The sequence below is a fragment of the Gymnoscopelus braueri genome (assembly GCF_963280865.1).
Source record: "Gymnoscopelus braueri genome assembly, chromosome: 14".
Taxonomy (NCBI): Eukaryota; Metazoa; Chordata; class Actinopteri; order Myctophiformes; family Myctophidae; genus Gymnoscopelus; species Gymnoscopelus braueri.
In genome coordinates, this window is record NC_137619.1 from 22371621 (window position 1) to 22399223 (window position 27603).

The following is a 27603-nucleotide window of genomic DNA, read 5'->3' on the forward strand; positions in this document are numbered from 1 at the left end:
ACAAATCCACTGAATTTATGTTCTTTTTTATTTTAAAAAGTGAATAACTGCGTTGCTTAACATGCTAGTATAGAGTATAACATGCATTATCCTTTAACAAATCACAATAAATCATAGATAGATTTTGCTATATCCCATGCACAAGCAGTGCTGATGATAACATTTTAACTTTATTAACACAGTTGTTTTGGTGACTTCGAGGAACCTGTAATTGTGAAATGTGTTTCCCAGCGGAATCAGCTTTGTTATAAGTTATAATAACATTTGGCTAAACATGCAATGGAACAAGGAAATGGCATAGGCCCACCAAGACCATTAATTACCATCAATTACCTTCTAGCTAAGTCACATAGTGCAAAATCCCTGTGCACAGTAAATTCCTCAGTGTTAGTTTATCCGTTTAACTGTACAACTGTACAAATGTAACCGAATGGTTACATTTGTACACTCTCCGAGTTAAATGAACACTCAGGATTTGACAGTGTACTGTGGTTGAAGACCGCGGTGTAGAAGTGCTGCTGGGTCTTTGTGGTGATCACATGAATACATCAGGTGTACTGTGTTTATTCAATCTTGTGAAGAGCTCATTGCATGTCTGGAATATGGTCTCAATCGAACGTGATGAAGTGCAAGTCTTCTTCAAAACCATCCAAAACACACTGTATACGCATTGTGCAAGCTTAAAATGCCTTTATTTTACATGGCGATATGATATTTATACAATATTATAGATTGATAAATATATCATATTTAGAATAAATGGAAAGGATTAGGTCAACCTTGACTTGATAGCCACATTAACCATTTAAACCCTCCCTCCATTGACTGGAGTCCCTCTGGGGTTTATCCTTGGCCCCCTCATGTTTTCCTTCTACACCAATTTTTTTCGCTGAATATAGGTTGTTACGGCCATTAAACCTGGCTCGAACACCAATGGCAATAACATAATGATAGGACAAAGTCAGGTCTCACTTGCAATGAATTTTTATTTTAATTTCAGATAAGCACGTTAAAGTGTTTTTTATTTGCACATAATAAGTCAGAGTACTAAAGTAGTACTCATAACATAAGTGATCTACAAGCTCACAACGCATCGCAACCTGCTGTGAGCTTGTAGACCGGCTATTTTTGCAGAATATTTGCCTATTATCACATGCCCAGCATAGACTAACATAGACTTGTCTTGGACACATGTGTACAGTTAAAATAAGAAGCATATCTATCTATCTATCTTTTAAACATACATACACACACACACACACGCACGCACGCACGCACGCACGCACGCACGCACGCACGCACGCACGCACGCACGCACGCACGCACGCACGCAAACACGCACGCACGCACACACACACACACACACACACACACACACACACACACACACACACACACACACACACACACACACACACACACACACACACACAGCCTGTCTTCTCTCTCCTTTCATTCCTCTTCCCTCCTTCCTACATTATATGCTTTGAGACCATAATTCCACCCATCCAATGAGCCCTTCACAAGATGGAATAATCACTATACTGTGTCTTTGAAAATCAATTATGGCAAAAAGATCTAGTATATTTTTGTCTCTGTTTAAACTAAAGGCCAGAGTTAGGTATACGTTATTCAGTGGGATAAAGGCTAGGATGTAAGTTGCTTACTTGTGCCTTTCTTGCAATTAAAGAAACAAGTATTTTTTTCCCCCATTGGGCTGACCTGGAATATATTGTAGCCTGCGGTTGGACTTCTGAGGAAAAAGTACTTTATTTTATATTTTAAATCTTCAGAATTGATTTAACTCTGAGATTGTACAAAATTGAATCAAATGGCTTAATTTGTACACAGAGTTAAATTAACGCTCAGGATTTTTCAGTGCACCCTTTAGTTTGAGTTCACTCTCATTGCTTTGGCCACAGACTTTGTATGGCTACGTACTTATAGCTTATGTTCTCTCTGCTCTTACAATAATTTATTACACAACGGGCCTTAATGTTAACGTTCTTATTTACTTCAGATTAATTTATTAAAGTGCACATATGTTCTCTGGATGAGAAATGCAAAAATTATTGTATTATTCATCAATAAACTATAACAAAACTAAATTGTCTTGTCTTCTACAATCATTATTTTCAATTACCTTCAACATCACTATGTCCTCTTATGTGCCATTGAGTCAAGCATTGCTGAAATCCATTAAAGCCTATTGGGCCCTATTGCAGTGGTTCTCAAACATTTTCATGTCATCAAGTACTCCAAAATTAATATTTGTCAACATGTCAATATTTGTCAACACTTTTTTTGAAAAAAATGCAAATCTACAAGCTCACAAGGTGTCGCAGTAAGCTTGTGAATCAGCCAAAAAAAATTAATAGGGCTAAAGTGTTTAAACTGTTCCTAATTTTGCATCACTTCAAGGACCCCTGGGGGTCTCCAGCTCTGGTCCAGAGCGTTAGCGAGTTCTCTTGCTAACGCTCTGGGCCAGAGCTAGGGGGTCCCAAGACTCCAGTGGGCTACATGGTCACTGTGTAGCAAATGAGACTCATGTCAGGTTGCACTGCAATGACAATTGAATTTCTCCTGCGGGATCAATAAAGGTCTTTATGAGTGGTGGCATGGCCAGGCTAGTTCTCTATAACAGGGATGGACCCACAATGGACCCACAATTACCCACCTAATTCTGAGAGGCCAGGCAAACGATACAGGAGCATTGGGAGCAGTATCACTAGACTTATGAACAGATTGTATCTAGCAGCAATTAGACTGCTGAATAAGAGTTAAGCCTGTGGCCACTGCACACTGAACTGAACTGTGTTTTTAATGCACAGACTGAACTGATCTGTGTTTTAAATGGACTCTCCTTTACATAGCCTATACATTCAGGACTCTTACATCATTTTGCACATTAGCCACTTTTTTTCGAATGCCCTTTATTTACTTATATTCTCTATCTATCTTTTAACTGCATTGATGGGCGTGCACAATTAAGAACTTCACCCATGTTACTTGTAATGTGATGTGATGAAGTTTGATTCTGATTCTGATTCCGAGAGTGAACACCCCCGGGGGGTTTACGAGGCTACCTTAAGGGTCCATTTGGTCCCATTTGTACACTCTCAGAGTTACCAACCTTTTACTAGGGACCTCCTGGAACCCCCTCAAGGACCCCACTTTAAGAACCACTATCTCTGAGATACAGTAAAAGGAACCAACACACCCATTTACGCAGATAGATATCTAAAGTGATGAGTGGTGTGTTGGTTCTATATACTTTCTACTTTAAGTACATTTTGACACCAATACTTTTGTACTTTTACTAAATTAAATTACATTTTGAATTCCAGACTTTTATTTGTAACAGAAACATTGCAGTATTGATGGAAAGTTGAAAGTGGAACAAAACAATCAAAACAAAACAATGTATGTACAAATACATATTGAATATAAATAGGAATAAAATAATAGTGTAAAACAGAGCTGTGTTACATTGCAACTTTGAGGGAAGACTATCTTAACGGGATAGTGACTTTTTTTAGGAGACTCAAAGTGAGACTCTTTCCACCTGTCATCAAATTATTGGCTTAGGAATGCGACAAAAACTAAAAAATATCCATGAATTCAAGGCTTCATGGGGTGTGTAATTGATAGAAAATAAGTAAACTAAACCTTTAAACTATGAAAATTGTGCATTGTCTCTCAGAAATAGTTATACATCCATATAGGAGAGGTTAGCTTGGTAAAGTTGACTGCAGTAGTTTAGTTTGGTGTTTTGCATTCACTTGGTATAAAACCTTTTTGCGACAAGTAGCATCAATTTATGTCTCTATCTGCCCAAATGTTGCTCGGCTCTGCGCATGCTCCGTCGGTACTCCATCACAACAAGGAGAAGCAGACAGTCTACAGTCAGCAGCAGTGACTAGAGGGTGAGTGGAACTCAGCTGTCCGTCCGTTGGCTTGTCTTTTTGGGAAAGAATGAGTTTAAACGTCTACACATTAAACCAGACCTCAGCCTATATCGCCTTTAAGCGTTAGTAATATTTTAGTGTGCAGGCGTTCCCTTTCATTAAATGTAACTTACTTACTTCCCGAGTTAAGCTAGGTGGCTAGCTTAGCTTTGGCGCAATGCTCAGTTATTCATTGGGGACACAGCTGTCAGACCACAATTACCCACATAACTCTGCGAGTTACCAACCTTTTGCTGGGGACCTCCTGGAACCCCCTCAAGGACTCCTGGCTGGGGGTCCCCGGACCCCACTTTTTAAGAACCACTGCTCTATACTGTATCTGATATAATGTACTGTATGTGTACTGTACACACACACATAGCAGAGGACCTATAGAAATGTACTGTATGCTTTTTCTCTCTCTCTCTCTCTCTCTCACACACACACAGACCTATAGAAATGTACTGTATGTGTCACACTCACACACACAGCAGAGGCCCTATAGAAATGTACTGTATGTGTGTTGATTGATTGATTGAATACTTTATTTAGAAGTTTGCAGGAAAAAAAATGAAAGTACAGTTTATAAATAACTAAATAGGATTAAAAAGCCCATGAAAGCCTAATGGCTTGTTTCAAAGGGGGTCCTTACTCAATTCATAGTGACATTAGATGACAGACAGATATACACTACTATGCAGAACATCATATAAACAGTTTACAAATTGAAAAATAAGAAAAACAAAAAATATGTACAGTAAAAAGTCAGAGAAACAAAAGGGGGTTGGGGGGTTAGGTTATGACTTTTACAGGGGCCAGTTTTGAATTGCAGCCACTGAAGGTACTCTTTTAGGGCAGTTTTGAAGAAGAGTAGGGTTTCACTCTCCTTCACTGCTTTTAGTAGTTAGTAGTTCAACCCCTTGTAGTTGTTTGTGCCAAATCTAGGTTGGACGTGATTAGTGGAGCTACCTCTGAGTCTGGTGTTGTGATTGTGGACTTCATTTACGTTTTTTGAAGTACTTTGACAGGTACATGGGTGTCTTAAGGTTGTAGTGTATCTTGTAGACCAGGCCCATTGCAAGTTGCTGTACTCTGTCCTCTACCCTGAGCCACCCGACCCTAGCAAAGTGAGCAGGGGTTAGATGAGTTGTAGATGTAAGGCCAAGGATTAGCCTTACCAGTTTGTTTCGGGATGTCTGGAGCCTTGTTTTTAAGGCCTTTTGTGGTGTTGTGGTACCATGAGGTGCATGCATAATCGAAGTGACCTTGGATGAGTGTCACACACAGCAGAGGACCAATAGAAATGTACTGTATGTGTCAATGTACTGTTTGTGTCACACACACAGCAGAGGACCTATAGATTCTATAGGTCCTCTGCTGTGTGTGTGACACATTCATTCATACAGTACATTTTTATACTATAGAAATGTACTGTATGTGTCACACACACAGCAGAGTAAATTGAATGTTGTGACTCCATAGAAAACTTTATTATGTGTTCTTCTCGGCTTCATGGTGTTGGTGTAGGCCAGTGTTTCTCAAACGGCAAGAAACCCCAAATTGATTTGTATTTGTTCAATCTGGGAACCCATCGCCAAATAAAAAGGAAAAACAGCGCCCTCTGCTGTTTTTTACTCTTTCACTTGGCTCTGGGCCAAGGAAAGCAGGTTTTTGGTCTGCCCTCAGCGCTCCACTTCCGGTGGTGCGCTTATGTTTTCATTCCCACTAACAATATTTCTACACGGAACACTAACACCACTTTTCCCAGAGAACATGGATCGTTTTGGTTATAAGCCCACTTGTTTCTATGATGAAAGAGCAAGTTAAAATGTGAATATCTTTCCGTGGTTTTGTCTGCTCCAAGGACGCTATTGTTAAATGAGTTTTGGTTTGTTTTCAGTGGGAACTTCTGGGAAGGGAGCGCGCAGACAGTAAATCCCGCCCACTACATTTGATTGGGTAAAGCGCGGCCTGCTTCCTGATCTGAAGGCACGCCCACTTGTTTGTTCCAGGGACCCCCAGAAGCAAAGAAAATTAGCAGATCTACAAGCTCGTAGCACTATTTTTAGCTCAATCTCTAAAATGACACTGACGCTTTCCCGGTTTTAATGGGTGAAAGGCCAAACAAAGATGAGCTGGTTACAGCAAGTCCCCTGAAACAATTTTGTTGTTGGCATGTATCAAGTTGTTGATCGCAGACAGTGATCCCACTCAACCACCTCAATTCTGATGCCACTTTTGGCAGATGGTGTCATCTTACTAAAAGGGCTTCTTGTCTTCATTGCCTTATGACGTGATGTGCTGACAATTATCCTCAGCAAGCAATACAGCATTATTCTTAATTATTCATTCAAATGCAAATACTTTTTTTTAAATCGATTGATACAATTTAACGTTTAAAGGTGAATTTAAACGTAGTGATACTTTTAATTATGTATGCTGTTGTGCACATTAAAATGTATTTCTCATATAAATCCTCGCTGATCTGTTTAAATCAGTGGTTCTCAACCTGTGGGCCACAAGATTTTTGGGGGGTCCCCATGATGACAGTCAAGTGACAATTTAAGGACTTTTAATACCTTTAAAAAAAAAATGAAATGGAAAAAAAGAGCAAGATACTTTAAAAGTAATCAACAAACAAAGAAACTATACTAGAAAAACTGGTCAGACTTTGGCCAAATTGTCAAATAATATAAGAAAGAGGCAAACATTTTGAAAATAGCTGATCTACAAGCTCACAACGCCTCAGCTATTTTCACAATATTTATCTGTGGAACCGAGTCAAACTAAATGCAATGCCTCAACTCCTATAATTCCAAGTGCTTCTCAGGGTGGGGGGTCCCCAGTTCAAATATGATTCTTTTGGGGGGTCGCAGCCTGAAAAGGTTGAGAATCACTGGTCTAAAAATTTGGTGTGTGTGACTGTGTCACATAATTCGATGCTGTGTCACATAAAACATGCTCTTGGCCCTGTGTTGCACCAGCGTGACGTGCCCCTTGCAGTCAGTTCATCTGCAAATTGCATTGCACCCCCCCCCCCCCCCACCTCCCCCCCGCTGTTCTGCTTGCCTGGCGGACTACAGTAAAATGAGAAATCCTCTGTGTATCCATTTGTAACTCTGCCTGGGAGTGTACAAATGGACAACCAAATGGTCCATTAAGATACTGTGAAAGCAGAATCTGTACTGGGTGCCCTAAAACATAAATACATAATGAGGCAAAGACAAGAATTCAGAATTCCAAGTATGAGAGATTTTACTCGAGTAAAAGGAGCAAACTTTACACAAAATCATCATGCAATGGAAATCCAGTTTGGCTCAAAGAAGACACTGTAAGGTCACAGGCTTTATACAAGTGACTTCAAACAATGCAAAGACCTCCTCTCTCACATGGAACAATCACTCGGCTCATCTTCAGACTTGTTAATTTGTCACTTTAGCATGTGAAGTGAAACAAAAGAATGCAAATGTCTCTGTTTGGAGACAGGATGTCTAGCAGGCAAAGAGTCCTGAAGCAAGGTGGAGCCAAGCAGGAGAACATCTTATCACATTAGTTAATTTTTAAATGTTTATCTTCAAATATCCTTGACATTTCCCCCATTTTAACATTTAAAAAACCCTTACACAACAATACTCATAGCATATCGCAGGAATAGGCGAAAAACCCATATTCAATTTCACAGGAAAATTCCTATCCAGCCCAGCTCAATTAGCCACGACCACCCTTCTGGCCAACGACATGTAGAAGTTCAACAAAACAAAAATGCACAGGGAGAAAGTCCATTCAAGTACAGAAAAATACAGTTACAAAATACAGGTACAGATCATAAAAGAAATAAAGCTCCGAAAAGGTCCTTCTTCATGGCCTCAAAGTACCATAGTCCATTGTTCCACCAAATCTTGTTTCACCAAAGTGATAGCAATGTCATTCTCCTGCCGTTATGGAATGGGCATCCACAAAAAGAGTGATGCTGTCAACTGTAGCAAACAACGTTAGGATCCGGACGGCGAATGTCCCGCGGTGTCCTCTCAGAATCCTGCGTAGCTCCTCGTTCCTCCATCCTCCCGTGGCGTTTGCCCCGTCCATGTGAAGCGTGGTTCCAGGTCGTTCCCAGTCCAGAAGCCGGTCCTCCTGTTCAGAGTGCTCTTTCCTCATCCACTCAGCCAGTCCATCCCCCGTTGTGAACACCAGGGCTGAAGACTCCATAGGATCCTTAGCAACACCATCATACGCCATTCTTGAAAAAGAAACACAAAACTTGTATAAATAATCTCATCAAGGGTTCAAAATGTAAAATCACAAAATTCATTAAAATCACATACAGCATACTTTCAAAATTTCGTCAACATCTATCATATACAGGAATACATAGGATTAGATGAAATCTTTTCAAATAGTGTAGCTATACACATAATGTACCTATATATATTTTTATATCATATGATATTTGACTCTGCATATGGAAAAACAAATATAGCAAACCACGATACTTAATACCACACAAGCCGTAGAGATATTTAGCACGTTGTCATCATCTCTTATTCCTCCTCTCTCAAAACAGTTCCACTGCAGTTCATAAGTGGACCTGAGAATAAACACTCACAACAACATTATTTAACACACCCTAACTAAACCACATGTATGGCATTTAGTCATGTATCGCCTTTAGAGGCACACCACTGGCTATAGTAAACTAATCTTACTTCATGTTTAGAAATCCATTCTCAAACCAATTATACTAGTTACCAATTACCATAAAATTCACTAGATTAATATTGCTATTTAGTGATGTGGTCCTGCAGTCCTGTGTCTGTGTCACTAAGAGAGAAGCAATCATTTACTACAAAAACATCTTAAAAATAAACAAATAAAACATGACATGAATTAGCATCATTCAATACAAATCTAAGCACACACAGAAACCATGTCATATGTTTACACAGCCCTTATGCTCAATTAATAAACAATTGTAACAATCAAAATCAGAATAAACACCATACATTACCCCCCGTGTTTCGGATTATTGGACAATCCAGTGTTCCCGGCTACCAGAAAAATTGAAAGTAATACATTCGACGACGCACGTCTCAATAGGTCAGTTATCAATTAGTTTGTTAGTTGTGCCATTAGTCACAAAATACACGTGGGATAAAACACACTCAGTACAACATGAAATCACATCAAAACATTATGTTAGCCTCCCATAGAACGACACCGATCCTAAAAGAAATTGGGAAGGAAACAACATTATCGAGAATAACTTTCCCACAAACCCAAAACTCAGAAAAGAAAACCCATACTGGTATTTGTCGGATTCCTGCTGCCATGGCGTCCCAATGGAGCAGAAATCCTCAACCCAGACCCTAAAATCACATTTTCAATCACTCATCCCTAAAAATAATGGCACTTCCATTGTAGTGTCAACATGTATGGTTAATCTAATCACCATAGTAGCCAAAAGTTCAGGGCTTAATTCAACAACACCTAATTCCAAGTGTCGACCACCTACTGCGAAGGAAAGAAGCTGAGACACTAAAACTCTTTTCATCTAGAAATTCCTACCTATTATTATTATATAATATTTAATTTTCATATCTATCTAAAACGATTTATCTATCTCCTGTTAACTATTTAACAGGCTACCATAACAAAAGGATTCAATACTCACTTTGAATTTTAAGCTACTCAGTACCCCTCCTTTTCAAGACAGCAGAATAGCGGTTTTCTCGAGGCCTCGGTCCGTCCCGACAGGCCTTTAAAAAAATCCATGTGCTTACAGATGCGGAACCTTAACCTTGATCAAAAGGTAATTGTGCTGTTCTTGTACACACAACATTACAATAAACAACACTCGCACACACACAACTCATACAAACCATTCATTCTGTGCTAGCTTTGTTGTAACTCTGTACAACCGGACCCGCAGGCCGGACAAAAGTCCCCCTGAACAGACAGCCGGCGACCGTTTGATTGATTGATTGAATAACTTCTATACAAATACATGCAAAAACTAAGAGAGTCACTGAACGCATTTACACAACCTTACTAAACATGACCTCCTAACGGTTTGAGTGTGTCGGCTTATGATTACTGCGTTTCCTCGACTGACGTTAATCGGCAACACTAAAAAACATTCCACCAAGAATACAAATTTAAAAGATTAAAACACGTCCACAGCCTCCATTTTTCCATATATTGTATCCTATGTATTCAAAAAATCAAGCAAAGTCCCTCTAATCTGCGTCATGCGCATGAAGGCGAGACATTTCAGTCTCCCTACATATAGGCCATCAAAAAGCCTATGGTGATCACAATTCATCACTAATACTTCAAAACTGAAACAATGTCTCCCACTAGTACACCCAAACAGATTCCCCACTAACAAGACACTTACTGCGGTGATTGGCTGAACAGCGAAAGACTGGTTGGGCCTCCAAAGCAAAGGATTCCCCTCCACTGGACTGCCAAACACCGACAGCAGCAAACCCAGTCCAAAAATCGTCGGCGTAGGACTTCCAAATGTGAAAGCAGAATCTGTACTGGGTGCCCTAAAACATAAATACATAATGAGGCAAAGACAAGAATTCAGAATTCCAAGTATGAGAGATTTTACTCGAGTAAAAGGAGCAAACTTTACACAAAATCATCATGCAATGGAAATCCAGTTTGGCTCAAAGAAGACACTGTAAGGTCACAGGCTTTATACAAGTGACTTCAAACAATGCAAAGACCTCCTCTCTCACATGGAACAATCACTCGGCTCATCTTCAGACTTGTTAATTTGTCACTTTAGCATGTGAAGTGAAACAAAAGAATGCAAATGTCTCTGTTTGGAGACAGGATGTCTAGCAGGCAAAGAGTCCTGAAGCAAGGTGGAGCCAAGCAGGAGAACATCTTATCACATTAGTTAATTTTTAAATGTTTATCTTCAAATATCCTTGACAATACACAGAGGATTATTCTGTGCACTTTAAAGTAACATTGTCGCCTGGCCATTGGCCAAGCCTGGTGAGCTCTGTTTGTGGTCCAGTTGTCTGGCGTTAGCTGATAAGGCAGAAGCGTTAGTTGAGATTTTTTGTTATCGGGTCCTGGCTTTGGTCCTGGCTTTGCAGTGTTCAGAAATCAGTGTCTAACCACCGCTATATATTGCTATATAGTCTAGACGGTGCTGCTGTTCTTGTCTCGTACTGACATTTGATTGGTTTTATGTCATAGATGGCATTTGGCAGGTATCATTTTTAGTTACTTATGTCAGTCCCAAACAATGCTATAGGTTAGATTTGATATTATTTGAATATTGCAGACAGTATCCTTCCTGTTACTGTTTGGTCTTGAGTTATCTCATCATGTGACATCTGATAGTAGGCTAAGCCTGCATGCTGATGTGGTAAACCCAGTATTCACTAAACAAGATGTCTATTTACTCAGACACTTTCTGAGTAAATAGATTCTACAAATGCCTTCTGAATTAGTAGTTCTTACACTTTCAAGCTTTTATATCTGCTATTTTTGAATAGCCAACGCAAAAATAAAAAAAACTGTAACCCGGCCTGGAACTTAAATATTGCATTGCAGTTCATTTGATACGTTGTTTCTCCATTCCTCACAGGAGCACTTTTTAACGGTTACAACATGGCGACTTCATGGAGCGACCGCTTACAGAACTATGCAGATCTTCCAGCCAACATGGACGGTGTAACGATGAAGAAATACAGACGAGAGGCTCACCACAGGTATATATATCAGGGTTCATAGACTGTGAGAACACTCTACTCCAAATAAATAAAACAAAACAAAGCCACTTAAATAGAGCAGTAGTCTTCCTGAGACAACCGTATGTATAATCATCTGTATGTGTGAGTGTGTCAAAAATGTACTGTATGTTGATTGCATTGTGTTATTTCTTTGTGTATGTGTGTTATCAGAACAAACACAAGGTGGAGCAGGGTTTTGGACTATAATGATCAAGTATCTTGGGAATGGGAATAAATGGTAACTCAAACAGTACATTTTGCCAAAGACATCTGCAAGAGATGTTAGAGCTGTCACTTTAACAAAATTCCTGTTAAATATTTGGAGCAGAAATGTGAGTTTGAATTTATTATTTATTTCAAGCTGAATAAACTAAATACACAGGTATAGGCCTGCCCAGTGGTTGGTTATTAGCTAGTTGTCCTAGAGGTATTTCCCTTTGTATGGAAAAGAGGGCAATCAGGGCATAAGCAGATAGTAATCTTATATACGTATATGACAGTATTATTTTAGAATAATTCATTAGTGAAACTATAATATATAATATCATACACATATATATGTATGTATTTTCTCAGAAGTTTTTGAAACAGTGATTGCTGTCACCATACAAAAAAGTAAACTTAAACTTGCCTTGTATTGCTTAACAAACATAGGCCTAAACTTAAAGGGACATTTCGCCGATTTTGCATCAAACCCCTATTTTTATCTAGGTCTAGGACCCATAAACATGATCCTGGTGTGTTTCTTGTGTTTTATCTGTATTTTTAGATTTGTATCCATATCCTCAGACTATGAGTCATTTGACTCATAGTCTCTTTATCTCACCTTATTTCCTGACTACAATGTAGACCACACCCCCACGCAGCCTCCCCTCCCCACAAGGAAGAGCAGTGCCCCAAAGCATTATGGTCATTGTAGTAATGCAGCAGTCCAGACACTTATTGGTTATACACTGACACTGAAGTATAGAGTAGTAGCAACCTCTGCTAGTTCCATGGTAATGCTTAATTTATGCCCCGTCGTACCGTACGCCGGTGTCACTCGCCGAGAAGAGCAGATCTGCACGCACACAGCACACACCGCGTCAACGCATTGTGAGCTTGCAGGTCGGCTGTTATCGCAGAACGACACTGTCACACAACGGAGTATGAATCAGGCTTAACGCTGTCATCATCATCACATGTATTCTCTATTGCAAAGCTTTCCAAGGGATCTGGCTCAAAACCATCCTGCGATGAGGTATGCCATCCTTTTGTTGTTATTGTTGGGAGGGGGTGTCGCCACTGACTCATGTGATGTGAACTGATTGACCATCCAATCTCCATGGAACTGCTGTTAAATCCATACTGATCCTGAGTGTGAGTTGGCCTGTGGATCCAAAGCAGCAGTAGGTTAATTGCTGCTCTTGAATCTGTTTCCTCAGTCATCCTGTGTCCTTTCATTTGATTTCCATTAATGCGTCCATCCTCATCCATCAGTTCAGTGTCACCGCACATCATCTGAATAGAAACTTCAGCCAGGATTGGGTCAGAATTTGATTACAGAACTATTAGATTTTTGATGTTTTTACAACCCTAGCGTCCCTATTCTGGGCGATCCTTCGGTGAATATAGCTGAACAAAAAAAAAGGATGCCTAGTATAATTCCATGGGGGACGCTGGTCCACTGGATATAGTGTTTAAGTGTTCTTAACAATAGATAATTGGCGGAGCTGTCTTCATTTGTACTCTTTCTTAATTTAGACCAGACAGCAGGAAAGCTGAGTTATGAGTTAAAGCCAGGGATCGAAGTTCAGAACCACTGCCAGCAAGGTTACATTACATGCAGTTCCACAAAATATATAGTACTGTACATGTATACTCCATAATCTGTGGAAACTGGAGACTCCATCATGAATGATCTATTGTAGAATTACAGTATAAGAACTACAGTAGGCTATATTATGATTATTCTAGATGCTAATTCTAAATGCTGATGCATGTTGATTTCATTTAAGGCATAACTCGAATCGATTATGCTTTCAATTTCATTTGGTCATTTTGGAATAGACTAGTGTTACACTTTGTAACATTTTTAAGTGACTTCACAAAGTGTTCCTTCAGCCTGATGATTTCCAATGTTTTTACGTAGGTTTGTTGATTAATGCAGAAAATGAAGTCTGTGGTTAGCATGAGAAGGTTTCATGTTTTGTTATTCGACTTGAATTTTGAAGACTTTTTGGGGTTTGAAATGTGTACAAATGTGTGTTGATGATTGGTGGAGATGGTCTTTACAGATGTGTTGATATCATAAGCCTTTTGTCTGCTATAGAGGTTAAAACCCATTGCAAAAATTTAATACAAAAGGAACACAGCAAGGAACACTACGATAGGCAGGTAGTCCTCTCCTCATAGCGAAAAGATGGGGCCAATGTGCACCTTTCTTTTTATTTGAGAATTATGATTTGGTGCTTGGCAAAGAAGTTTTTGGTTCAGATGCAGTGATCGGTTACTGCAATCAAAAAACTTGCATGCTTGTTGCTGTTGTTGTGGTTGCTTCATCTGTTTTTTTTTGTGTTTTTTTTTGTAACTCTTTAGAAGTTTCCTTAAAAAATAACTTCTCATTCCGCAACCATTGGTAAACCAAAGGGAAACTGACATGAGCCCTGTTTTGCCTTTGTTTTGGATTTTATTTAATTTTTTTATTAACTAGCTTTGCCTTTTATTTTCAAAGAAACATTGACAGAATGCCCCTTCAATGGGCTATTGTCAATTATTCTTTTGCGCTGGGCAATATATTGAGTTCTTTAATTATCTTTCAAAAAATTATATGAAAATGTCATTATAATTATATCAAGAATATTAGGGTAAATAATTTGCCAAACTGTGTGGGCTGTGTACAGTGGAGCAAGGCAACAAAAGTCAGACTTCACCTAATACAAATGCATAGGGTGGAAGTACTGTACATTGTTGAAATCTGTCATTATGGAGCTTTAAGCTACATCCACACTAATACATTTTAGTTTTAAAACGCAAACCCCTAAAATGGAGACTTGTGATAACGCTGCTGACCCCGTTTTAGTTTGTTATTGCTTTTAGATAACAGTTTCCAAATATTTCAAACCCAAAAATCATATACAATTTACAAGCAAAACAGTCTTTAATACCAATTTCATTACAAAAACTTTCCCCCAAGATCACATAGATGGATAGACAGACAGACAGTCTTGCGGAGGCGAACGGATCCTAGTAACGCATGTGAGAGAGCCACGTGCGTCGCAGTGGTGGAAAAAGTACATTTCACAAGTTTTCAAATGCATAAAATGTATAAAAATACCTTGCGTAAAAAAATAATAATCAAAACCTATGAAGTAACTAGTTACTAAAGTTTTCAAATAATTATAGTGGAGTAAAAAGTACAATATTTGCCTCTGAGATGTAGTGGAGTAGAAGTACAAGTACTGCATATTGGAAATACACCAGTAAATTAAAAAATACCTCAAAAGTGTACTTAAGTTGAGTACATGTACTTCGTTAGTTTACACCACTGGTCACAGAAGGGGGCGCTGCCAAGTTACGTAACTAGGATCCGGTGGGAACGGCCCGTTCGCCTTGCAGAGTCTTCGGTAACTACTTCAGACTCAGGGAGAGGTTGAAGAAGTGCTGGAACGCAGCTGCCAGCAGCCTGGCTAATCCCTTCTGGGACTGACGTTGTTTGCTTGTGGGGCTGTGCTGGAGCTGTGAACAGGATGGAGGGGTGGCAATGGACCAGCTACTGCTTTCTGGGGGAGGCGTGGGGTGGAGAGGGAGGTATGGGGGCAGACGAAGGGGTTGGGGTAGACCTCCCCAACGCCCACTGACCTAATCGTAGTTAAGCCTCCACGGATATCAAAGTTCACTTCACCTTGGCCTGCGTAGTGTACTATATGTGAATGGTCATGTGACATTTTCAGGCTAAATTAGGCTAGAGTAGATTATTTTCATTTTAAATAGCTGTGTTAAAATGAAAATGTATTAGTGTGGACTGTGGACATGGCCTTAGAGAAAACCTGGCAATATTGAGACATAATTCTAATGTTTGAGCCTATGTCTGTATATTTCCAATTGTGCAGTAGATTCATCATTTATAGTTTAAGGGTAACGTTAATAAAGGCTCCTGTGTTGCTGTCAGGCATTCTCTGTTGTAGCCTTTTATTCTGACATGTGCCCTTTGTCATCATGCATTTAAATGCCCACCATTGTTTTCCTTCTCCACAGAGTTTTTGTCAACAGAAGCCTGGCAATGGAGAAGATCAAATGTTTTGGTTTTGATATGGACTACACTCTGGCAGGTATGTACAGGTTCACAAATTATATAATCATATGCATAACCCACAAACTAATTGTGCAATGGTGACCACATGGATACCCAAGCAGATTCCTAACCAGTTTGGACCATAGGCTTTTTTGTGAGCCACAATACAAAACCTGAAATGGCTAATTTGTGGCATCCAATATGGGTCAAAGGTTCAGAAGAGTCCATGGTCCCTTAGTTGTTAGTGTCCCACGTACTTACTGTACCATGGTTTTAGATTTTATTGCTACACACACACACACACACACACACACACACACACACACACACACACACACACACACACACACTCACACGGCAGCTCTAAACCTGGTAGATGGAGGTTATACAACCGGCATACAGCCTAAATTTCATCTTTGAAGCATGACTCAGCTCTACAACCTGACTCCATGTCTCGACTGTAACACACAGACTGCACCCTATCACTCTACTCCATTTCCTCTCTCTGCCATGTCTGCAGTCTCTCTGCCACCCCCGCTTCCTCTTCTCCAATCCCACCCTCACACTACTGCCCTGATTACTGGAGCTTACCATTGTAACTCAAGCTGCTCACATCTGGCTGTTTCTAGGGACCTGCCCAGCCTATGAGCAGACCGCAAATTAATTCCACACGCTACTGTGGCTGGTGATGGAGAGAGAAGAGTGGCAGGGGGCGTGGGGAAGGGGTTGATCTGGGTTAGTCACTGTGGACCAGAGCCAGGAGCTAAATGGGAGGCTATGACCTCAACTGATACAGGGCACCGTTGGGATAGTAGCTAAATAAATATCACTGTTTCCCGGTTTGTCGACGGGGGAATCTCTAGACCTGGGACAGGAAACAATTTGTCAGGGAGGAGATTGAAAAGCAAATGACACTGATCTCTGCTCTGTTCAACAACGGAGGATTGACAAGATTTCAAAGAACCTGGGTCTACAGGGGCCGTTAACAATGTAATTGTTAATTTTGTGGTCTAATCATGAGCTCTAACCAAAAGGTTACATGAGTGTGTAGATATTTGACTGTGGGAACATGAATGTCACGTAAACTTGTGTCCCTCTTTCTCCAGTGTACAAATCCCCAGAGTACGAGTCGCTGGGATTTGAGCTGACAGTGGAGCGCCTGGTGCATATTGGGTATCCACAAGAGCTTCTCAACTTCGTCTACGACCCTTCCTTCCCCACCAGGTTGGTGTAAAGAGCTCGTCCCTGTTCCCACAGAGTTCTCTGTTTATGCATAAAGTATCAAAAAGAACACTGAAGTCATAACACATCACATCACGTCTCTTTGTCTTGTCTTGCACACACTCCTATATCTCTCTTTTTCTTTCTCTTTTCTGTCTCCGTCTATCTCTCTGTCACATCTCTTATTATCATGTATCTCAATCTCTCTGTCACACACTCTCGCCCTCTCTCTGCTGGCTTTATTCACAGAGGTCTGGTGTTTGACGCAATGTATGGGAACCTGCTGAAGGTGGATGCGTACGGGAACGTCCTGGTGTGTGCACACGGCTTCAACTTCACCAGGGGGTGAGATCTGCTGCTCTCACTTTGTTTTCATTAAATGTCAAATAACGTTTAGTAGGTAGATTGTTCAAATATCAGAGAAAAAAAAACATCACCTGGGCTGAAGCGAATAAAATATGCCATGAGAAAGTAAAAAAAGAAAGCAATATGTCTGTTATGACAGGAAACTTCTTTACATCATTCTTTATTCAATAAAAGTTTTTCTAGTGCACTGTATCACACAATTTCATTTATCAGCATTTTTTCCCCCATCTCATGCAAACATGAAAAGGTTTTAAAGATATTTGAGGAATTGTTTTGAAACTGGGGGTTTCTATTTTGGGTTTTTGTGTCAAATGAAATACCAACTACGTTCAATTAAGATGTAACTGTTTATCATCAAACCATGCCCCCAGTAAACGGAAACAAAAGCATTGCAAACGATGGAGTTTTACGATGGTCATTCAATGCTCAGAAAAAGCTAATTTATGTTTATTCTGTCCCTTTACAGGCCTGAGATCAGGGAGGTGTACCCCAATAAGTTTATTCAGCGTGGAGACACAGACCGCTTCTACATCCTCAATACACTCTTTAACCTTCCTGGTAAGGAAATGCATACTTTACACGTTGAAAAACTAAGTCTAGCATTATTGTAACAATTTCAGGGTTTAGTTTGAAGGTATCATTATATATTAAAATCTGCAAAATGTACTGTAGAGCTACGATATTAGGTGCATCCACAACTTTATAGCAGGAGTAAGTTCTCAGCACTTTCCACTGGAAATTATGAGGAAAAATAAGTTGGCACAGACTGTATAAAGCAGTACAGAAACATTATATATTTATTCACCAATGTGCATTCACATGTAAAAGGAATTGTGTTGAGTTGGTGTTTGATACAGTATGTCAAAAAGTGAGCAGTGCATTATGAGGCTTTACCTATTCTAGTGTTTTACCATCTTCATCAGAAACGTACCTCTTCGCCTGCCTGGTTGACTTCTTCACCAACTGCCCTAATTACGCAAGGTATGTTTAAATTTTACAGTCAACATGCAGAAATATCAATCTGGTATGTAGTTTGACTGATTGTATTGCATCCTTGCATCCTTTATCTAATTAAGTTAAGTGAGCTGATTACAGTTTCTTAACTTAAAATAAGTTACTTTGTCATTGTGCAAGTCTGTACAAAATTCCAATGGATCATGCTCCCCCATGGATATTTATTATGGGAGAATAATTCAGTGTGACACTTTTTTCTGTTTCAACGTGTTTTTCTGTATATCAACATGGTATTTTATCGTTTGGATGCGTGTGCTTTTGTAAACTTTTTGCAAAGTCCAACACTCAACCATAAGAAACGGAGCCATTGCAGGTTACCAGCAGCAAGGAAAACATGCAACTCCACCACAGTTTGCAAAGAATCTGAATCAATCAATTATGTGGTTTAGAAATATAATGAAGACAGGAAGTGTACAGTATATTATGTCTGTGACTTTTCCCCCAGCTGTGAGACGGGCTTTAAGACTGGAGACCTCTTCATGTCCTTCAAGAGCATGTTTCAGGATGTCCGCGATGCCGTAGACTGGGTCCATTTGAAGGTCAAATCATCTCTTCATATTCCATCTTTCCTCCTACAATTATGCCTTGATCACACTTACTTCAATTGATCTCATTGTTGCTTAACCATTTGAACCCTACGTACAGTTAACATATATTTCATTGGCGGGGGTCCCACAGGGGTCTATAATTGGACCCCTCCTTTTTCCCTCTACACCAAATCTCGTCTGTTTTCGGCAAATATCCGCCTAATTCCGTCAAATGTTCGCCTATTATGACTTGCCCAGAATAGGGACGCTATGGTATAAGTGCTTAGCATCCCAATTCTGGGGGAACATCCGCCAAAAATAGACGATCTACAAGCTCACAACACGTGACACGTTCTGAGCTTTTAGATCAGCTATGTTCGGCGAAGAGATTTGGTGTAGAGGGGAAAAAGAGCAGACAGGTCCAGAGCCAACATACTGTTTCTGTATTAGTTTATTCGGTATAGAGGGTTTACGTGGTTAAATGTACTCAGTTGTATTCTGACGTTAGTGTTTTATTTTGGATTATTCATAGGGGTCTTTAAAAGAAAAGACAGTTGAAAACCTGGAGAAGTATGTGGTACGGGATGTAAGTAAACTCTGCTGTGTTACATCTCCCTAAACATACTGTACATTACCATGTGCTTTCAATAGCAAAGGCATTGGGGAAGTAATGTAAATTTGCTTTAACTACCGCTTTTCAGTTATTTTATATCATTCCTTTTATATCAAATTCTACTAGTTTCTAATTGTTTCACAGCCTCTGTTTCTCCCCATAGAGAGAACAAGCCGTTGAGTGTAGCACAGTTTTTACATACTCAGGTCTGATTGGCTGCCTGTTCTATTAAACCGTCCTTCCATCCATCCATCTTCTATTGCTTATCCGGAGTCCGGTCGCAGAGATAACAGTTCCAGCAGAGAATCCCAGACTTCCCTATCCTGGGCTACATTAGCTAACTCGTAACTGTGGGATCCTGAGGTGTACTCTAGCCAGCATGGAGGTATAATCCCACTATCTGGTCCTTGGTCTGCCCTATGGTCTCTTCCCAGCTGGGCGTGTCTCGAAGACCTCCCTGTGGAGGCATCCATATTTGATGGCAGAACCACCTCAAACTGGCTCCTTTCCATGTAAAGGAGCAGCGGCACTATTCCAAGTCTCTCCAGTACATTAAAATGCTACTATGCTTACTTATGGAAGGGCAATGGAAAATCAGTTTTTATATATCACTCCTTTAACATTGTTTAACACGGAGGTCATTGTTCTTTTGATGTGACATTTTTCACTATATGATTTGGATGTTCATACAACACATTTTACTGTACCATCTGCCTGCCTGTGTATCCCAATGCCTTTGCTATTGATTGTATTTCCGCATTGAATAGCATTCAAATAGCATGTTCTGGTGATGGCATACTGGTGAAGTCATTTCTCTGGAGACACGTTCTCAGACCAGATTCCATGTGAAGTTTCTCTCTCCTAGGTTTCCTCTTCACTGCACTTCATCTCAACTTTCTCACCCAAAAAAAAAGAGAAAGAAAAGGAAAAGAAATAGTTCTTTAACTTCTTGTCTCTCTTTTATCCATCTGTCCAGCCTAAGCTTGCTCTCCTCCTAAGTCGTATGAACGAAGTGGCTAAGGTCTTCCTGGCTACCAACAGTGATTACAAATACACAGAGGTGAGCTGTTCTGAGACGAACAGAATTGAATCAATCACACCTTTAACACTTCTCAGTGGTACATAGTATTCTTTTTTTTTTACTGTTTGGAAGCTCAGATTTGTAAAATGTACTGTTCTTTTCTTTCAGAAAATCATGACCTACCTGTTTGACTTTCCTCACGGGCCAAAGGTAAAACATTCAGAACACGTTAACAAAAGTTCTGTCTTGACCCTCATAGAACATTGGGTCAGATATTACTGGAGCATGAAGAAAGTGTGTGTGTGTGTGTGTGTGTGTGTGTGTGTGTGTGTGTGTGTGTGACACAGGCAGGTATGCCCCACAGACCTTGGAAGTCCTACTTTGACCTGATCCTGGTAGATGCCCGTAAACCACTTTTCTTTGGAGAAGGAACAGTACTGAGACAAGTAGATACGGTGAGTTGATCTGTTGACAGGTGTTATTGCTGTTATCATTGGTTTATGTGCAGTATGTAATATTTAAAATAAGCTGGACCCCACGCATCCCTGCAACCACCTCTTCATCAAACTACTATCTCAGAGTTGGTCCATCCATCGCCCCCCGGCATACACGACCCCATCCTACCCACACCGCCCCCCACCCCACCCCTTCCCTCCACCTCCCCTCCCACCACAATCATAGTACTGCTGAACTGTTCTGCACTGAATGGACGATTAATGCACGGAAATACAGCTTTTTGAAGGCAGTAGGCTACTCCAGCTATCTGTACAAACCCTAACAGGTCTGTAAACCCTGAGTGTAAAAATGGAACCAAATGGATGTTGTTAATAAAACAGTTTATTAACAACAAATGTTAACAAATCACAGCAAAACCATTGCAAATGACAGCAAATTGAGTTCAAATCACAGCAAATCCAGTGCTATATCTAGTCTACCGAAACATCATGCGTTACATGTCACCGGTTTGGCCCTGGTTGGATTGCCTCAGACCACTCCGTGGTACCAAAATAAGCCCACTTTGTCCCAGGTCCTTGTATATGGAAATGACAGCACAAGCAGGTGGTGTGGTGCGGTGCAGTGTGGGGATTGTTATCTGGAAACGCATTGAGCAGTCTTTGCATGCATGCAGAGTTGTTTTCAATATGCTCCCATGCTGATCTGCTACTGGTTGCTTGTGGGTGTTTTGGCTAGTGTTGTGTGGAAGTGACTTGTCCTCTTTGGCAACTATACTAGAATCTCGTTACAAATAATTCTCTCATAGATAAAAAGGTAACTTCATTTTATAAGCCATTACAGCACTCTGTATGAATTGGATGCATACATGACTCATGATGACAGGGTTCTCTTTCAGGCAACAGGCCGGCTGAAGATCGGTACTTACACAGGACCACTCCAGCATGGCATCGTGTACTCTGGAGGTAAATAAGGAGATTGCGAACCATTTCCCTGTCTTTTACTCTTAACATAGCAGATCTATCAGCTCACAACATGTGGCGTCTTGTGATGTGTTGTGAGCTTGTAGTTCAACTATTTTTGACCACTTATAAATCTGGCATTACTGTAGCATTATTCATCCCACGGCACTGCAGACTGCTGCCATGGGCACACAGTGGCAAATTGTGGTCACTCATACACTCAGTACAATCGGTATCACGATTATTGTCAAGTTCAACTTTTGCCTCGATTACAATGAATGCACGATTATATTTGTATGAATAGATTATTGATTAATTTTGAAATAGCTAGCCCTCAAATTCACAACTTAACTCTACATCCAGGAACCCAGTAAGGAAGAACACACGTGTGTGGTCCATCTGCCTCAAACCATAAAAAAAATGATAAACGCAGAAGTGTTGACAGCATTGCTGTCAGCAGCCTGTAATGTAACACCATGTACTGTAAGGTCTCAGTCCTGTGGGTTTTTACTAGAAGCCCATGCCATACTTGTTGCTCTGTCCTTGTGTGGCCCTGTAGAGCTCAATGGGTAAGGTGTGCTGCCAGAGTTAACATCTCTGTCCGCATATCCCATGGTGTGGTTTAAATCCTCAGACAAATCAACCACTATGTTCAATAAATGTATATGTCAATTACCCCCCCCCCCCCCCAACAAAAAAGGAGCTTTACCATACCTATTTTATTTCATCTATCTTTTCCATTATTTAGTATTCCCTATCCTATGAATTATGCATACATTTGATCCTCCAGAATTTGGGTAATCCAGAGAATGTACACCAAACACACCATTACCCAACAGCCATTCACTTCCACCTTGACGGCCACAACTTTGTGCGTGGGAGTCGCACGCCGAAAATAGCCAATCTACAAGGTTCTACTGCCTCCTGCTTGACGCGTTGTGAGATTGTAGATCTGCTATTTTCGGTGCGCAACACCAGAGTGTAACAAACTATATATAAATCAGGCATACCAGTGGCTTGCTGGTCAGGGCACCTGTTCAGTGGGGAGGTGAATTGGTAATGATGGCATGATCCTCCGCACACGTTATGCTTTCCCGGTGTCTACACCCTAACCCAGACCAAGTTTGACAGTGAGAGGGACTGCATTATATGACTGGCTTATGCACTAGAAGTACCACCATAGAATAAGCCTTAGCTCTGAGATCAGCCACAGTACAACCAACAACAGTATGTAAAGTAGTACAATGCCCAAACCAGTCAGGCTCCGAACAATGGTTCTATGGTGATTAATGATCAGATAATGTAAGACTAAAAAAACTAAACCATGTTGTCTGATGTCCCAGGTTCGTCGGACATTGTGTGTGACTTAGTGGGGGCCAAGGGGAAGGACATTGTGTACATTGGGGACCACATCTTTGGAGACATTCTCAAATCCAAGAAGCGTCAGGGCTGGAGGACCTTCCTGGTTATACCTGAACTGGCCCAGGAGCTGCATGTGTGGACAGACAAGAGCTGTGAGGCTGGACACGCACGCGCGCGCACACACACACACACACACACACACACACACACACACACACACACACACACACACACACACACACACACACACACACACACACACACACACACACACACAGTACACACAGTACACAGAGATACGTTACATTTAATCAATGACCCCATACGTTTACTGTGTACTGATGCGTGGAATCTCTTGCACTTTGTTCTGTTTTCTTTGCAGCCATATTTGAGGAGCTTCAGTCCCTGGACTGTTTATTGGCTGAGCTCTACAAGTGAGTCTTTAATTCCTGCTGACACACAGACACCAGCTTAAAGAAATGTGTGAATGTTTAGTTAACTTGTGACATCAGCTGTGTCGATCAATGCCAAACCGCTTTGATTACCAGAAGACTTCTTTTGTTACATTCTGAACATCGTGCTTTGCTGACTTTACTGATCTCAGAGGGGAGAATGGCTACAGTATTTAATACATCGCCACAGTGGCACACAGACAATCTGTGATGTGTTCTATTTGCTGCTGTGGCGGTACGGAGTGTTAGATTTACTGTTGCACCACGTATTGATCTTTATTGCTACGGATAAAGACGGGGAGGTATGGTTAAACTTGGTCCGTCCGTCAATCACAGATCAATCGGATCCATTTCGTTATATTGCTACTAATGTGCACATCCACCTCATGGCCAATGGGTAAAGATTAAATTGTTAATTGTTGTTGAACCCTACAAAACTTAAAAACTGGGTATTCATTATATGTATTTGTATGAGCGCCACTGTATATTCTGTAATTCTATATACTGTAGTGTAATAATACAGGATTTATAATAATAATAATGAGGAAATCCATGCTGTGTTAAGTAGAGATGTGTTTTGTCTCCAGGCACCTGGACAGCAGCAGCAATGAGAGGCCTGATATCAGCACTCTGCAGAGACGCATCAAGGTAGACAATCATGTTTCTTGACAAAGATAACTTGATTTTAAATTGAAAATCGTGTTCCATTGTGACACATTTTTCATTTCATCGAGTTTTTATTGAGCGACCTGGTCGTGCAACAAAATATTAATTGGCCTTTACCGTTCCTTCACCCTTTCTCTCTTTACTTTAGCCCTATTTTGGTTTGTTTTCCTGTGTTGTGCTCGCTCTCTCTCACACTCACACTCACTCACACACACACACACACACACACACACACACACACACACACACACACACTCACTCACTCACTCACTCACTCACTCACTCACTCACTCACTCACTCACTCACTCACTCACTCACTCACTCACTCACATCAAATGGATCTATAACCCATGTCAGCTATTCCTCCACTGACCTTCCTCTTTTTGTATTCAGAAAATCACTCATGACATGGACATGTGTTACGGCATGATGGGCAGCCTGTTCCGTAGCGGCTCCAGACAGACCCTGTTTGCCTCCCAGGTGATGCGTTACGCCGACCTGTATGCCGCCTCCTTCGTCAACCTGCTCTACTACCCGTTCAGCTACCTGTTCAGAGCCGCACATGTACTGGTGAGCCCTGACGTATACATTTTACACAGGGAACTCCTCAGTGGTAATTGAACTCATAAGACTGTACAAATAGACCCTTACTGTGTACAGTTACAATTGAGGCATTTGGGGGACGCATCCAGATAAATGTACAACATGCAAGGTCAGAGTACCCGCCATGAGCCTTAGATGATCAACAACACCGTAAGTGGTTTAGGAATTGGTACTAGCAACGATCTGTTATAAAGTAACTAGGATAACAAGTAAACAACATACCTACTGTGGCATGTATGGTTAATGAGAAGGTTATTATTAGAAGTTAATAAGAAAACCCTGTCTGGAAATATCTGTGTTATACAATACGTTGTCAGGTTGTAAACAATAAATGCCGCTGTCCTAACTATTTGTAACCGTTGCCTCGGGAAACTACATAAATCGTCGAGTTGGTTATCACCTTGAGTTAGCTAGTTGGCCTACAAAAGTGTGTGTAGTCTTGTCACTGCTGCCACAGACAAACCGACACACAGACCTACCCCCTTATAGACGGCTAGACACCTGCAGAGACACTTAATGTCAAAATGTGATAGTGTTATAAACAGCAGACAGGATGTCCTAGCAACAATAGAACGTTGAAATTGTCTCTAGGGAGTGTTCACTATTCCTTTGTCTTCCTCTATCCTTCCCCAGATGCCCCACGAATCAACAGTGGAGCACACGCACGTCAACAACATCAACGACACAGAGTCTCCGCTCGCCACTCGCAATCGTCAGGATGTAGACATCCACGAGTTCGAGCGGCACCAGCTGACACGCTCCATCAGTGAGATCCAGCCACCACACCTGTTCCCCCAAACGCCCCTGGAGATCACACACTGCCACGACGAGGATGATGATGAAGAGGAGGAGGAGGAGGAGGAGGAGGAGGAGGAGGAGTAGACGGGGAGAAGGAGAGAAGGTGAAGTGACAGGAAGGGACCCACAGACATGCAGAAGGAGAGGGGGAGAGGGCTGAGGAAGAGGTCCTCTACCCTTCTCTTCGCTTCCGTAGATGTCCTAGTTTCATTTTTCTCAACTATTGTAAGTGTTCTTTGAAGACAAGCAGTCAAGGAAGATAATGGAGAATACCATAGTTTCCTTTCAACCTAAAGGTTAGTCTATGAACAAGTCAACTCAATATAGATTAGAGTCAGGTGAGGAGGACAGGAACAGCTAGCCGCCATGGTCTCATTTACAACAGTTGTGAATTTACCTGTGGGATTGTTACATTTACAACAAATTACATTTACAGAATAACATGATGTGTAGATGGTTTCAGCCAAGTGGTGTAAAGTCAGAGTGGCGACAACTCCGTTCACTCCAATGGACCAATTCTTTTAACAGCAATTTCCGGATTTCCTGGAAGTTAGCAGCAAACACTAGAAACGAAGCAAAGTTTCAGCAGAATAGACCATTAAGTAATGCACATTTAAAAGGTAAGATAATCAAAGACTTAGAATGTATATTATCATCACATCTGATTCAATGTAACTGGAACTGTCTGAGGTCTACGTGGATCATGTGACGATCATGTATTTTGGACTTATGTTGTCGCCACTCTCTCTTTACATAACTCTGGGTTTCAGGCTGAAAACAACACCGCTCTCATGATTGATCAAGTGTTTGTGCACATCATGTTTGTAACCGTTGCCGTGAGAAATTATGTAAACTGTCAGAAAAACAACTGATTTAGCCAACTAGCCAACAAATGTGTTTTTGTTCAATATTAGTATTAATTGGGGCAATGCCCATTGGGAACGCATGCCCCTTGGGTTAAACAATACCTGTTGTCAGAGTACTTAGTGCAGTACCCTTTATCATGATATTTGGAGGCCAGTCTACAGTTTATATATGGGCATAAAAGGGACACAGATGGACGGACGGGCAGACGTATAGACAGATAGATAGATAGATACACAGACCTTCATATATGGGCATAAAAGGGACACAGACTGACAAAAATAGAGATTTGGGAATTTATAGATGTATCTGGACAACCACCGATCCGACAGACTTCTCACTCAGCATTGCACTCCCTCTGTCCTTGACGATACACACGCCTAGTTTTAAGTCGATCGGTCGGACAGTTCTCGTGATTTGCTGGGGACAGACCCTCATAGAGATTTCATGGATTTATACAGTAGGTAGACTGCAGATAGATAGTGCAGTAGAGCATTTGGCCAGTCTATGACATCAGTTCTATGATGTCAGAACTGTGGCATTTTTTGGCAAAAATTGGATTCCTGGAATGTATAGATAATTATTATTAGTAGTAGTATTGTTGTTTAAATGTTGCTAGTGGTGTAGACAGCTGATAGGATGTTGACAAGGATTTTCACACATCACCTAGCAACAACAGAATGTTGAAACCAGACCATAATTGTCTC

At 40.8% G+C, this 27603-nt stretch overlaps 1 protein-coding gene across 1 annotated transcript; it reads left to right on the top strand.

Moving 5' to 3' along the window:
• Nucleotides 1–3891: 3891 nt before the first annotated feature.
• nt5c2a (5'-nucleotidase, cytosolic IIa) lies at nt 3892–26124 on the top strand. The gene is made up of 18 exons (XM_080450314.1): nt 3892–3926; nt 11557–11680; nt 15938–16011; nt 17081–17198; nt 17445–17540; nt 18028–18119; nt 18485–18542; nt 19021–19114; nt 19635–19688; nt 20692–20775; nt 20905–20946; nt 21084–21191; nt 22088–22154; nt 23495–23665; nt 23896–23947; nt 24553–24613; nt 25026–25202; nt 25869–26124. The coding sequence occupies exons 2-18, from the start codon at nt 11580–11582 to the stop codon at nt 26115–26117; spliced, it is 1698 nt and encodes a 565-aa protein (XP_080306440.1). The 5' UTR covers nt 3892–3926; nt 11557–11579; the 3' UTR covers nt 26118–26124.
• Nucleotides 26125–27603: the final 1479 nt, after the last annotated feature.

Coding starts and splice junctions, on each gene's coding strand:
- nt5c2a (XM_080450314.1), top strand. CDS start 11,580: ATGGCGACTTCATGGAGCGACCGCTTACAGAACTATGCAGATCTTCCA. Junction 23,948..24,552: donor TTATTGGCTGAGCTCTACAA/GTGAGTCTTTAA, acceptor TTTTGTCTCCAG/GCACCTGGACAGCAGCAGCA. Junction 25,203..25,868: donor TCAGAGCCGCACATGTACTG/GTGAGCCCTGAC, acceptor ATCCTTCCCCAG/ATGCCCCACGAATCAACAGT.